General features: G+C 33.5%; 1 protein-coding gene across 3 annotated transcripts in view; it reads right to left on the reverse strand.

Moving 5' to 3' along the window:
- The window catches only part of SOS1 (SOS Ras/Rac guanine nucleotide exchange factor 1), a 132,029-nt gene that overhangs the window by 68,570 nt on the left and 48,246 nt on the right, over positions 1-15,213 (reverse strand). For 2 of the 3 annotated variants that reach the window (XM_019647799.1, XM_019647797.1), the window contains exons 2-6: positions 14,351-14,476; positions 7,467-7,598; positions 5,897-6,061; positions 4,065-4,274; positions 1,018-1,161 (exon numbers count right to left, since the gene is read on the reverse strand). In XM_019647799.1, the coding sequence (XP_019503344.1) occupies positions 1,018-1,161; positions 4,065-4,274; positions 5,897-6,061; positions 7,467-7,598; positions 14,351-14,476 (777 nt within the window). The remainder of the gene's footprint in view (positions 1-1,017; positions 1,162-4,064; positions 4,275-5,896; positions 6,062-7,466; positions 7,599-14,350; positions 14,477-15,213) is intronic. The other variant, XM_019647800.1, reaches the window with a different exon arrangement.

The following is a 15,213-nucleotide window of genomic DNA, read 5'->3' on the forward strand; positions in this document are numbered from 1 at the left end:
CCCAAGCCAGCTTTTAACCAACATGCCACTCGGCCGGCCCTCCATTTCTGATCTTGTTTCTGAGTTTTGTCATGTGTACTCCTTTTTTTAAAATGCTCTATTGACTTTTGTGTGTTTGAAGCTAGAAGGGCTGTAGTGAAGCTTAAACTTACCATACTATTTTGCCTGAAAGTATTAAATTCTTTTATGTTTTACAAACTCAATCCTGTGTTATAGTAAAAGACAGTGGATTTTAGAGTGACGACAATGAAAGAGCTAGAAATCTCCAAATGATTATCAATGTTAACTTATTAGGACTAACTCATATATTTTAGCCATTTGAAAAAATCCAAGGCGAGGGCAACCATTTTTCTACGCCCATGATATCTGAATCATCTAGGTCCTGGACTTCTTTCTTATTCATTTCACCCCTCCTTTTTTATATTTTTTATTATTAGTTTCAGGTGTACAAAACAATGTAATATTCTTAATAATGTAGTTATCATAGATTGAGTAACTTACTGTGTGAAGGTGGTTAGTAGCTATTTCAGGTAGGTTATTTTAGTTAATTTTCACAAGAATCCTGAGTCCTATAATTATTATTTTACAGATATAGATACCGAGATTTCAAGATGTGAAATAAATTGCCGCCAGTCACATAAAATTAATAAGTGGCAGAGTTTAGACTGGAACACAAGTAGTTTGATCTCATATCCAAGTTCTATAGTCTTTTCATTAATAAGGCACTCATGGACTTTTCTTAGGTTTGCTATGTTAAGACAGACAATTGAGTGTCGGTTGTAAATGCCTCCCCTCTATGGGATCTGCTTTTTTATAATAGATGAAAGACTACTTTTTCTGTGTTTTGTAAGATAATAAAAACAACTGTTGACAATGACCCTCTGAGGAATGGACAAGAAAGCTGAGTAGGCAACAGATAATACCTATGGCTTTAGCTGGAAACAAGAAGATTCCAATTTTAATGGAAATGTAGAGCTTTTATGCAGATTTGTTTGGGTATATAACTAAAGTACTTACCTCTGCTAAGTCTTCAAAGCAGCTTCCTACTAATGGATGGGGACTGCATTCATCAGTCATTTCTACAGTATCTTCTATATGGCCCAGTAATTTTACACTAAGTTCATGTATATCTACTATCCGACTAAATATATTTTCTACATCCTGTTGGGAGAAAAAACATATTAATTCAGTTAGATTGTATAATAAAAACATTTTTAGTCAATACAGATACAGTGAGAAATTTTAATGACTTACAAATAGAAGTAAAAGGTAATTAAAGAATTTCTTTTGCAATAATGTACAATTTGCAATTACATTTCTCTAAGTCAGTGGGTTCTCAAACTTTTTGGTCTCAATACTCATTCACACTCTTAAAAATTACTGAAGACTCTAAAGGGCTTTTGTTTATAATTATAATCTATCATCTATATTTACTATATTAGAAATTAAAACCAAGAAAATTTTTAAACATTAATAACAAATAGCATTTTTATGAGAAGTAACTACATTTTTCTAAATCAAACAAAAATTTAGTGAGAAAAATAACATTCTAATGTTTTTGCAAATCTCTAACATCTAGTTTAATAGAAGACAGCTGGATTTTCATACATATTTCCACATTCAATCTGTTGTGGTTCATTGTTTTAATTTAAGCATATGGAGAAAATCTAGCTTTACACAGATAGGTGTAAAGGTGGAAAAGGAAGAAGTATTCTAATAGTAATAGTCTATTCAAATAATTGTGGATACGCTTTTCTTTTTTTATACAGCTTCTTTATTGAGATAGAAGTCATACGCCATAAAATTCACCCTTTTTGAGGGTACTATTCAATGGTTTTCATATATTTCACAAAGCTGTTCAATCATCAGCACTATCAAATTCCAAAACATCACCACCCCAAAAAGAAAGCTTGTACCCATTAGCAGCACTCTCCAGTCTTCTCCTCCCCTGTCACTGGCAACCACCAATCTACTCTCTATCTCTACTGATTTGCCTGTTTGGACATTTCCCATGAATGGAGTAAATACCCTTTTATGGTATTATATGGAAATTCAACAAATGGTAGTTTCTTTCTTTTTTTTTTTTTTAAAGGTTTAATCGGGGAATCGAGAGAAGGGGAACAGACAAGTTGCTGTTGTTTTGTTCTTCAGTCTAGTTGTGGAGGATGTTGCTGCACTGGCCCATGTTGGCACCATCATTGCGCTCTTCCCGGGAAAGGCAGATCAGTCTGCCGGCTTCTGGATGGCTGCTCACTGTGGCTGCTGGCCGCTCACGCTGGCTGCCGGCTACACACGGTAGCTTATGGCAGCCCACTGCAGCAGGGGACTGCAGCCCACACCATCGCCGGCAACTCACAGCAGCCCAGCTCCAGGTCGAGCTGTTGTTCAGCATCTTAGCTGTGGAGGGCAGTGTCACTGGCCCTCATATATGGGATCCGAACCAGGGCCATCTGGTGTCCCAAGCCAGGTCTTAACCAACGCGCCACTCGGCCGGCCCTCATCTAACTTTTTCACGCAGCCTTTTCAGCACTTCCAAATAGTGAACTTGGTTTGTCCAGTTGGTACAAATTCATAATGAACAAATTCATAATTGAAGGGTGGACTAAGCACTGGCATCGGTGCATAGCTTCCCAAGGGGAGTACTTGGAGGGTGACTGTAGTGATATTCAGCTATGAGGTATATAGCACTTTTTCTAGGATGAGTTCGCGAAGTTCATTGTCAGACTACATGTATTGCATTGTGTGTTCACCACCCAAAGACAATTCTCCTTCCATTACCATACATTTTACCCTCTATACCCTCTTCTTTCACCTTCCTACTTCCCCTCTGGTAACCACTAAACTGTTGTCTGTGTCTATGAGTTTCTGTTTCTTTGTTGTTTTCAGTTTTATATCCTACATATGAGTAAAGTCATATGGTTCTTGACTTTTTCTCTTTGACTTATTTCGCTTAGCATTATAATCTCAAGATCCATTCATGTTGTTGTATATGGCAGTATTTCATCTTTTCTTATGCTGAGTAATATTCCATTGTGTATATGTACCACATCTTCTTCATCCTCATCTATGGAAGGGCACTTTGGTTGTTTCCATGTCTTGGCCACCATGAGTAATGCTGCAGTGAACATCGGGGTATATATAACTTTATGGATAAATGTTTTCAGATTTTGGGGGTAGATACCCAGAAGAGGGATTATTGGGTCATATGGTAATTCTATTCTTAATTTTTTGAGGAACATCCATACTTTTCACCATAGTGGCTGTACCAATTTACATTCCCACCAGCAGTGTATGAGAGTTCCTTTTTCTCCACAGATTCTCTAGCACTTATTATTTTTCTTGTTTATGATAGCCATTCTAACAGGTGTGAGGTGATTATCTCCTGTGGTTTTGATTTGCATTCCCCTAAGTGAATTTGAGCATTTTTTTCACATATCTGTTGGCCATTTGTATGTTTTCTTGGGAGAAGTGTCTGTTCAGGTCCTCTGCCCATTTTTTAATTGGATGTTTTGTTTTATTGTTGTTGAGTTGTATGAGTTCCATGAGTTTCTTATATATTTTGGATATTACCCCCTTATTGGAGGTATTGTTTGCAAATATCTTCTCCCACACGGTTGGTTGCCCTGCAATTTAAAGTTTACATCTCCGTTTTGAGATTAAACTTGAGGGAAGGAATTGTTTCTTATTCATCTTCGAGTCCCCATTGCTAAATATGGTACCTAACAATATAGGCAGCACTGATGAAGTATTGGTTGAATGACTCAAATGAGTTAAAAATTCTCCCACTTAAACAAGAGGCTTTATTCTTTGAAGTACATGGAAGACTCTGTGAATTCATTTGCACTTATACAATCAGTCTACCTTAGATTTTGTCTTTTAATTTCTGATGTTAATTTATTGAAATGGTTGTAGCAACTTTATTTGTGATCATAGTCACTATGAATTAAAACTCACAATTAAAAAGTAGACAAATTAGCGATCATGAATTATACAAAGTCAAACGTCATTGGTCATATAAAATTAACAACACATGCAATGATATACATATACACCATGATACTTACATTAGCTGAAAACAATTTTGAGTTGGAGACAAAGGGCTCTCTAAAAACTTTTATAATTAAATTTAGCTCCCTTATGTATTGTCGAATTTCTGCCATAAATGCTTTTACCAAATCATAGTAAGTTTGCTCTCCTGAGGTGGAAGGTTCTTCATCAGTTAAAGATAATATATTTATATCTTCTACATCTTGATGAAACATATCCATCAATACCTACATAGTCAGAGATATAAAAAAAGTATAATCAAATATGAATCTATAGTCACATTTGAAGTGAAGCACCCTAAGTTATTCTTTGAATACAGTTCTTAAATGACAAAAAGCAAACACACAATTATTTCTTCTTGGATGCATTGCCACTGCCCCCTCCACAGCTTCTCTAAAACAGAACTCTACATATGGCATCACAAACTGACTCCTCCAAGTTTTCTATCAATAGTAGTATCTGTCTCTCTCTCTCTCTTGTTAACTTATTACTTCTGATTTGTTCCCAAATCCTATCTTGAATTTATATCTTAGTTTTCTTGTTTTATACCGTTGCCATCACCACTTCAGTCTAGGGCCTTACCACCTCATATTTGAATAATTCTTATAGCCTTCTGGTTGGCTTCTTTACCTACATTTGTTAGAAATTGATCAAAACAAGTCCTGTTTTTTTCCAAGAAGTCTACTATTATTACTCTTGCTGAACCTTACCTCTCCCCTTCTGTGAACTTCTACCTCATTATCCCCATAACAATAAAAAAAAAATCTTATCTTGTATTACTTGTTGCACAAATATAAGTATCCCTTCATCAACTCTGAAACCTTGTTTTATACTTCTCTTATATCGCCTCCCTGTGTGAGCACAGTATGTAACTCAAAAATATTTTATTTATCTGAGTCATTTAAAAGTATCATATATTTTATATTCATTGAAAAATAATTGTTTTGAAAACCAAATACTTATTCATTTAAAAATATGAAAACATTTGAAATCCTTCATCAGATCAAGTGATTTTCACGCTATACAATCACATTCTAAAAGAACAAATAAATACTAAAACATAGTTAAGTGGACTCAGAATCAGAAAGAATATTCCAAATCAAGAAGAGTATAATAAGGAAAAAAATGGAATGAAGTACTTCATTAGAAAATATTTTCTTTTCTACCAAGTCATTTTTATAAAATGAAAATACTGAGGTATTAGTGCAATGACTGAAACTTCAGATTCAGACAGATCTGAAGGTCAAATCTAGGCTTTGAAATGTCTCATAATATTCTTAACCAATTTCTTTACCTCTCTGAACTTCAGTTTCCCATTCACAAAATGTAGAGAAGGCAGTATCATAGGGCAGTATCACAGGGCAGTATCATAAGGACCAAATGAAATGAGTCACATATATGCTTAACTTTCAAAAATGCTTGCTCTTAATACTATTAGATTAAAACCACATAAGTATTTGCTAAAGAAAGCTAGGTATTGAAGTAAAACTCTCAAGAGTTTAGTATTTTTACATTTTCAAAAATTATTTTCAAGTAAATCCATAACCTTCTAAGTCTTCTAATCCAAATAAAATTTTAAGAAATTTACTAATAAGAGATATTACTGTTATTAACCCTACTTGCAGAAACACATAAAAGAAAAATTGCATGACACATTTAAACACATCTTAATACTGTGTATAATACTCTATTTCCGTAAAGTGGTATCTTGAGTACTTGCTATTAGATTATTGGAAATACACTCTGACACATTAATATACAGTTTTATTCTGTCTGAATAGAATGTTAGCATCTAATAAGTCACAAATAAAAATTTAAGAACAAAACTTATAGAAGATCAGTATCCTACCTTATCAGCACACATTGCTACTTTAATATCTTGTTTTGTAATTTCATAATGCCGTATATTTCGTACATAATTCCCCACCAGCTTTAAAATGTCTGCAGAAATATATTCTAATACTGCTACTATATAAACAGAAACCTGGTGGTCAATTTTATAACCTAGGACCTCCTGAAAAATTAAAAGAAAAGCATGTTTAAAAATCATATACTATAAATTTGACACAGTGATTAAAAAAACATGCATACAATTTAGTTTAACTTTTACCGAGGTCTGTGATTATCAACACCATTTAACTTTAAGTGGTTCATCTATGAATAATATACATATTGCTATTTAAAAATGTAAGCTAAGAAAAGGTATGGCAAAATTACCTATGATCATGTAAAATACCTAAGAAGTACAAATTACTAAATAGATAATCCTTAACTTAGGAAGGGAAGCCCAAATTTGGGGGAGGAAGGGAAATGCTCATTGTTACCTAATTCATAATACCTGGAATTAACTATGACAAAAGAGGTATTTTCTTTATGCAGAACAAGAGTTAATATATTATTGGTATATGGGAATATCTACTAGCTAGCCTTATGCCTTTATCCTTATTTCCAAAGGAACCTGGGCTTCCCAAAACCCTAGTAGCTCATTCCTGGTATCTAGATAGTTTCTATGGAAAAAAAACAATAAATGATGCTATGTCTTACTGAACAACAATGGTGATAAAAAGTTAAGAGTCCTATTGTTAGACTTCAAAGAAAGCATGGACTTTGTGTGGCTGACTAGCCCTGTTAACTTGGACTAAAAGTTACATAATCACTTTCTGCCTCACTTACCTCACCTACAAACTGGGGGTGATGATAATAACTTTGCTCAGTAATAAAATTTAGAGATAATGTAAGCATTAGCATTTTGCTTGTATTATGGTGAGTACAAAATTATTGATATCAAAAGTATTAAGGTTTTAATTATTATAATACTTATATTTTTAATGTGAATTAATCAATAGTTTATTCATTGTATTAAATAAAATACAAATATCATTATTAGAGTTTCCAGCAGTTATTCTTTCTACCAGTTCTGGAGAAATTTAACTGACTGACTTAAATGACAAGTAGGACTGGATGGTTTAGGTGACCTTTAGGGAATTTTTGTTCAAAGATTACACATAACTCTATGGCAGTCTCACAAAGGTCCCTACGCATCTAATGATGTGAAGGACTAAGATCTGAAGGATTTATAGGGACATTCAGGTCTAACCAACAAAAAAGGGGTTTTATAACTTCTCTTTGAGGTTCTACTAATATCTGAGATGAACATCCACAATTACAACTTTTCTTAATTCTTTCAATTTGCTTGACTATTACTGTTGGTATAAAATGACTTTAAATCATATTGCCTAACTTACACTTTCCTACTATAATATCATCCCCCCACCCCATGACATGAATTCCTAGAAAAATTAAAATGAGAAAATTTTACCCTTTACTTGACTATTATCCATAAAATATACTCTTGGTGTTTGAAAATTATGGGTTTTATTTTGTTTTTAAAAGGCAAAAAGGCAGTAGTTCAGCTTTACCTTTAATAAAGGATGAATTTTTTCTACTGGGAGAGATAAAGGGTTTCTTCGTTTCCTCTTTTCAATAGCCGATTGGGCATCAGCTATTGCCCACTTATCAATTGGATGAGGGAAACTTTTTTGAACACGTTCCTTGGAAAATAGGAAAATTAACAACTAAGCAACAAATATATTAAACAGTACTCTTCGCTCACAATTTACTTTTAAAATCAAAGAATACCAAAAGCAGACTTTTCACATGTGGCACAACTTATACTACAAACATACTTAAGGTAAGAGAAAACTGTAACTGTCAATGTATTAGTGGCAATTAAGAGACTAAACATTCCTTGTATTATCTAGGGGGGAAATCACTTTCTGAATTTCAACTTCACTGTGATAAAGCTAATGACAAGAATGAGTAGAAGCCATTTTAAACATTACTTACATAGAAATTCAAGTTACAAGACCAAAGCTCAAGAAGTAAATATCTAAATCCAATTCTCATTCATTTGTCCTTACCAATGACAAACTCAAGTAACATTTTGCACTTGAAGTAACTTAAGAATTTTTTTTTCTTTATCCATCATGCAAAAGTACTTGACTTCAAAACTATTTACAAATAATGGAAATCAAGGGTTTACATTGGTAACAGCAATTTTAATAGTCGTACACTGTAGCTCATCATTAGAGTCTGAATCCTCCATAGGTCATTAACTATTAACAAAATACTTCATTGTAATTTTTAGCATTTATTCGTTAGAATTTCCATTGAAAGTGAAACACCTCACGTTATTGTAAAAATGGAATTTCCCCACTTTAATAAACTAATGAAATTCACTTCAAACAAAAGGTACTACTTTCATCCTCAAGTTTTTAAAACAGGAAGCCATAATTAAAACCAGTAGAGGTCGCTATTACATAATTTTAACACACGGATTTTTAATTACTCAGTATTTAGTAGTCAACTAGATAAAATTAAACATCACTCCTGATTATAAATCTAAATAAAAAGTTTTGTCAGTTGCTATTAAAATGGAAAATAAAAATGAGATTTCCATGTGATACAGGGAGGAGGGGGGCATATTTATTCCAAGACATACTAAGAACAAATTTATAAACTGAGGAAGTTTAACCCATTCAAGTTTAATAAACTTGCTCATCATCTATGTTCAAGGCAAAATCAACTGCAGAATATAAGAAGTGATCATTTTAATTCTAATAAATGGAATTAGAGGTGTATTGAAAGGGTTTATTGTAGTTAAAAATGGAGTTTACAAACTTTTTCAAATGCTCAGCTGAAAAGCTATTTACCAGGATACTGTACCCTCATATAATAAAGGCAATACAAAGGTCCAAAATATTGGGGGTAGAGGGGGGGGTTGGCAGGCGTAAAAGGAAAAAAGGGAAGGAGAAAGGGTAGAAAGTAACATCAGAAACAAAAATTCTTTTCCTTTTTCAAGTCAACACTATAGGCTTGTTAATCCAAAAATGAAAATTAAGAGATTTAAGACTAACTTTGCCATGGCTCCTAATTAAAATTTTCACACCAATGGTTTTAAATGGGTATAACCATGGTACAAACCTTATAATGGTATGGCCCTGTAGCTTGCTGACTTTTTTTTTTTTTAACCTCAACTCATAGTAAGAAATAATAAATTCTTAATACATTTTACATTACACCCTTACACATCACACACATACTAAACTGGAACAAAACTTCATAAAACAAAACCTGCCCTGATTATATGCAATGCATCGATATCTTCTATTTATTAAAAAAAATGTTAGCTGGGCAATACACTAAAGTGATTTTGTAATTTACTAATGGGTGACGACCTACAGTCTAAAAAGCACTGGTGTACAGTGGTGATAGAAAAGTAGAAGAGAACAGAAGCTGAACTCAATCTGACAATTCCAAGTATACTGTCTCTGAAAAGAAATCATTGCTGGAATTACACAGCAAACTGTAGGCAGGGATTGAGGTGGAAGAAAGCGAAAATAGAAAAGCAATCCCTTCCCATCTCAATTTCATCCATCTAATTCCAAGTTTATCTAATGTTTTAAGAAAGAAAGGGAAAGAAAATCAGGAATGACAAAAGAGAAGGCAAGAGAGAAAACATAATAATAATGTACACACTTTAAACTTATTTATTAGTGTATTACTGGAATCAAATTACCAACTATATATACATATGTAACATCAAGGGTCAGAATGTATAGGAAAAGATTTGGTAGGGTCAAAAAAGGTGCTTTGAATGTGGAAAGGTCAAGTTGAAAGAAATACTTTATCTCTTATAGTGGTAAATTTAATTATAATTTTAGAGCAAAATAAAATTTTTTATAATTACTTAAAAATTTTTTTTACAGTAAGGCAGCCCGAGGAGGAATGATTAATGAAAGAGTCATGAATTAGAACTGTATTACTCTGCTACTTTTAAGATTAATAATTTCACTTGTTTGAAATAAGAAACTCCATCTTAACATTTAGGGCTTGGAAAAAATAAATGAGATACAAAAAAAGGTAGGTTTGAGATTCAGCTCTGTCTCTTATTAGCAGAACCTTGTCTTTTGCTTTACATAATAAAGGGGTCTATATAGATAATATTGAAGATCAATTCCAATACAAATATTCTAGGACCTATGAAAATCCCTACACATGCACTTCAGTGCAAAAATCCAAGCCACAGGTACTTTTAAAATTTTATTAATAGTAATAAAGGCTTAGAATGTGTGGGAGATTTTTTTTTTTCTAGAAAGGTAGAAAATATGGAGAAATTACTTGGGAAATCTAAATGTTAATGGAAAACTTATTAGACATAAGGATTCTTTAGGATGAAAAAGAGTTTAACAAAAAAAGAATGGAAAAGAAAAGCAAACTTAAAAAATTTTTAGGATATGACTCATGGAAAAAAAAAAGTCTAAGATAAAAGAGTCCAAGAAAACCTGAGTTAAATGAAAAGAAAAATGTATCAGTGTTCTAAGAAATGAAAGTTGGTTAAAAACAGGGCACACAGGCTAGAAAGGAAAACAGGAAAGACCTTACACATGGAAGTCAGTCAAGTCAACCAGAGAGAAATAAAGGACAAGTACAATTATGAAAGGACAAAACATAAGAAATTACTTTATTAGGAAAATACAATATCACACAAAAAATACTACTAGTTTTTGCTTCTATTCTTTTAAGAGATTAAGTATAGAAAACAAGGAGAGGGAGAACCAGATTGTAGTAATTTTTATAAACTATCTTTGAAAAGACAGGGCCAAATAATATATACCCCTCTGCTGCCCAGAGCCTTCCTTATCCATCTGGAACACTGCCTGACTAATCGACACTCAGATATTGGTGGCATGGAGGAGTGAATATTGGCTACATCGATAAAACAAAATCCCATTCATTTGGACTATTATAGTTTACAATTTGTGATGATCTTTATACAACTTAAAACTTCTTAATTAGCAAAATTATAGAAAAGTATGTAATCCATCAGTTTCCAGCACTTCTGAAGTATCTATTTTCCTAAAACTATAGGGCAACTAAAAACCATTTTTAATTTTTCATTAAAACAAATTCCATAGGGGCCAAATATTAAGCAAGAATTGCCACTCTACTCTGAATTATGCTTATACATTGAAGTAATCAAAATGTATTCTTTAGAAAGATAAAAAAATGCATATATTCCATTAGCTCGGATTAATCTAATTTTATAGTACATTTTTATATGGCCCTCAAAAAATTTTTTTAATTTTGATAAAATCGTACCCCAGAATGTATTTGGAAGACTTGCTAAATTCATGACCCTTATTATTTTAATAGAGAGTGCCACAAATGTGTTTTTAAAATTAAAGAAATACATTTAAAAAATAAAGAATCCTAATGAATGAAGAAAATGGAAAATTATTTCCTGATAAAAGAATCTAAGATAACATTATACAATTATAGTCATCTAAATATCTCTATATCTCCATATTCTTATCTAAATACCCTTCCAGGAATGGTACAGAAAGAAAGGTATTTGACTATTGACTGGTAAAAACCCAGGTTTCCAACTTTTTTTTTAAGTCTGCTCTACCAGTTGAGGTTAATTGTCTATTATATAAAATAAGGAGAATCACAACTACTCCACAGGGTTGTTGTAAGGACATAAGGATGTATACAACAGTACTTTGTAGTTACAAAACCTATTACACAACTGATTGCTATTTGTATTACTGTCATACATTCTCATTAAGAAAATCATTCCCAACACCAAAGCCAGCTCACTGGAATTATCACATGGCTATATCTATTTTAAGGGCCCTGGTGAAATGTTTAAAAATAACAAGGCAGGACATAGGGTAAATATCTGCTATCTCAGAAGTTTTCTAAGTGAGTATTTAAAAACTATGAAATACCCTATATTATTTAGTCTTCAGTTCCTATATATTGATTAAATCTGTGCAAGTGGAAGACGGAGAGATTCACTTTTGAGACTTCATCATCATCTCCTTCAATACTAGAAAATTGTAAATTAGTTTCTATATTAATTAAAAGGAGGAAATTAGGTAAACATGGATATAGTACAACATATCTGCAAAGAGCTGAATTTGAGAATGCAATGTTATCAAACTAGAAAATTCCTGGGATGTACCAACATTGGCACGATAAGCAAGACAAGATCTGTTAATTCCATTCTAATACAGTAGGCATAGGGTTGGATGTTACGTTTTATAAGCACTGTGGGAGAACCTAACTAGGATCCAAAAGAGCAAATGGAATTCTTAATGAGAAGAGTCAGGCAATCAGTTCTAGTCAATATCTACTCTGAAGCCCAATGTAATTAGTGCCTAAAAGAAATTATGAATAAAAGGAATTTGACCTTACAATTCAATGAAAAAATAGGATAAAAAATAATCTGCTTTGAATTACTTCAGTAATCAAAGTAAATTACTATTCCATAGTACACAACCTTTTCTACATCCACAACCTCTGTAACTGAATGTTCCTTATTAATATCTCTTTGCTCAGCTGAAACCTGGATGTCCCGTGAAGACTTCTAGAGCAGAAACTGCCCTTGGCCCCAAGCCCACATGAGGGTGGATTTAGTTTCTGTTCCACTCCATAAGCTGCTTCTGGAACATCACTTTTTTCTGCTCACACAAAGTCTGGTCATCATCCTCTGTAACTTAATATTGTCTACATTAAGGACACGTAAAATACCATGGCCTCCTAATTCATCACCTCGAGTCCAGCCACCAACACACAACCACACCCTCTTTTGTAACCACATTATCACAGAAATCTTACATTCCAACAACTGTCTCTGATTCCAATCTATTCTTCTATTTCTCTCACTCAGGTATTCTAGCGCTACCAGTTCTCTGACCTTATTGAGAAATTCAAAACCCTGTTCCCTCCATGTTTTTCCAATCTGCCTGCTCTCTCCTACCTGGCAGAATAGTTTAGCGGAATGTTTGCCCCAGAAAAGTCTTGGCTTCATTATTTATTAGCTGTGACCTTGGGCAACTTAACCTTTCTGGGCTTCAGTTTCCACATTTATTCATTCAACATATATTTCCTGAGTGCCTTCTCAGTGCCAGACATTGTTCTAGGTGGTGGGAATCTGGCAGTGAACAAGAAAAAAATTCCTGGAGTTTACATTCTACTAAGGGAAAAAAACAGCACCATCTTATTAAAAACTTGAAATATAAAAGAGAATTGTTTAGACTAGTGCATGATACTGCAGCAAGTACTCAAATATCAGCTATTATTACATTTCACTTTATTCCTTATCCAATTGAGATTCTCTGATGTACTTTTCAGCAGAGTTTCTCAATTGGATATGCCTATATATGAATCCCTCAGCCCTCAGGGGAACAGAGCAGGGCCTGCGATAGATAGAGATGCCTCCTCGCCATTCACTGTGTGCCATAAAATCATTATTGTATTCTATGTGTGTTGTGTTCTGAAAAGGACTATAAAGCACTGATTACTAATTTCCACAATTCCTCTGCCCTACTGTTCTTCCATTGTATATCCATAGTGAAATACCATTCAACTCAACTATCTTTTTTATGCCCATACTTGAGTACTGCAAAAGAAATATCACAGAAACCCAAAGATTTGTACCGCTATACGTTCAAGGTCTTTAAAGTGAAACGATCCTTCATCATTGCCATAAAACAACTTTCATTTTTCCAGCTCTATCTTCCATTTTCTACATTTAGTACTTCAAACCTTCTTTCTTCTCCTCTCAAAGTTTTGACTCCTTCAGAAATCAATTTACATGCCTGTTACTGAGAGGCTAATCCTGAGCCCCAAAGCCCATATTATTAATTTGCCCCTTTTAAACTTTCCCACATCTCCGTTACTCATAGTACATCACATTATTTTATTGCTCATACACCTACCTGTTTCTCCACTAAGTTACAACCCCTAACAAGGCAGGGGCCATGTCATCTTTGTAAGACATTATAAAACTTCCTTCTTAGATTTTTAGGTATTTCCCCCTCTTCCAATTTGTGGAAAGGGGTCCACTTATTATCTAAAATACATGTAACACCTGAAGATCAAAAAATTAACTAAAATGTTTTTGAAAGGATACCTGGCTTTACAAACAAAAATAACGTTTGGACATAGTCCACTCTTAAAGGTATAAGTATATATATCATTCTAGCATTAAGGAGTGTTTAGAGACCAACAAACACTCATTTTTTATTCAAAGCAAAACATGGAATAATTTGACAGCTAAAATATAAACATGCTATCATACCCAATACAAAGCTAAAATAAATCCAGTCTTCATGTTTTTAAACATCATATATTTATGTTGTGAAACTGAAGAGCAAACTCCTCTTTCACTGAAGTTACAATAAACACACAGATTAGATATATATAAAGTAAATACAAGGCCAATTTATCATACCTCTACATCTGAAACACTTCGGGGCTGAGCTTGGCATAGCATATTTAATAGCTGCAAAATTAATTCTTCAACATACTGAAGAGCATCATCACTAGACTCAAGAGTAGGATGAACTTGCCCCTGGACCTAGAAACAAAAAGCAAGGTAATTAAAACGTAGGATTGTTTCATTTAATTAAACAAACAAAAGCATTTTTTTTTTTGTTTAATGTGGGTTTGTACTCAAGACCATGGTCTGGCTTACAAACACAGATGTGAATGTCATGTCCCATAAGTCAGGGGTTCCTGATCTTTTCCCCAGTGTCATGCACCACACATGCTTATTAATGGGCTCCTGGAGATTCAGATACCTAACTGCATCCTTTCAATATATTTTTTCTTAAACCATAGTTACCCTGAGGTGGGGGATTACAGAGAGGACGGGAGAGGCTGAGCTATGGATAAATAATGCAGTTTATATGGTTTTCGCCAAGAGCCTGTGGTAGTTAGGACATTTACTCAACACACTGGGCAAACTTGAACTCCTATGTCTTTCCTATAAATGATAAAATCCAAGAGGGACAGGTCTTATCTTAGACACCAATGTAATTCTAGCATCTAGCACTGTGTAGGGCACATAATACAAGTTTGATAAATGTTTGCTGAACACAAAGTCACCATATATCAAAGGACACAAAATGGGCACTTTTGACAATCTGTGACTATCTATGCTTTAGGAAAATAACTCCGGTGGTCACTCATTTACAAGTGCCTAATAACCTTTATGTACATTTTCTCGACTATATCTTTGGAGGTACCTCATACCACTGGCCTCTGTAAAACTTACATTTTAATAACCAGCATGATATTCTTTTTTTTTTTTTT

Source organism: Hipposideros armiger, unplaced genomic scaffold (genome assembly GCF_001890085.2).
Source record: "Hipposideros armiger isolate ML-2016 unplaced genomic scaffold, ASM189008v1 scaffold_116, whole genome shotgun sequence".
In the NCBI taxonomy this organism is placed as follows: domain Eukaryota; kingdom Metazoa; phylum Chordata; class Mammalia; order Chiroptera; family Hipposideridae; genus Hipposideros; species Hipposideros armiger.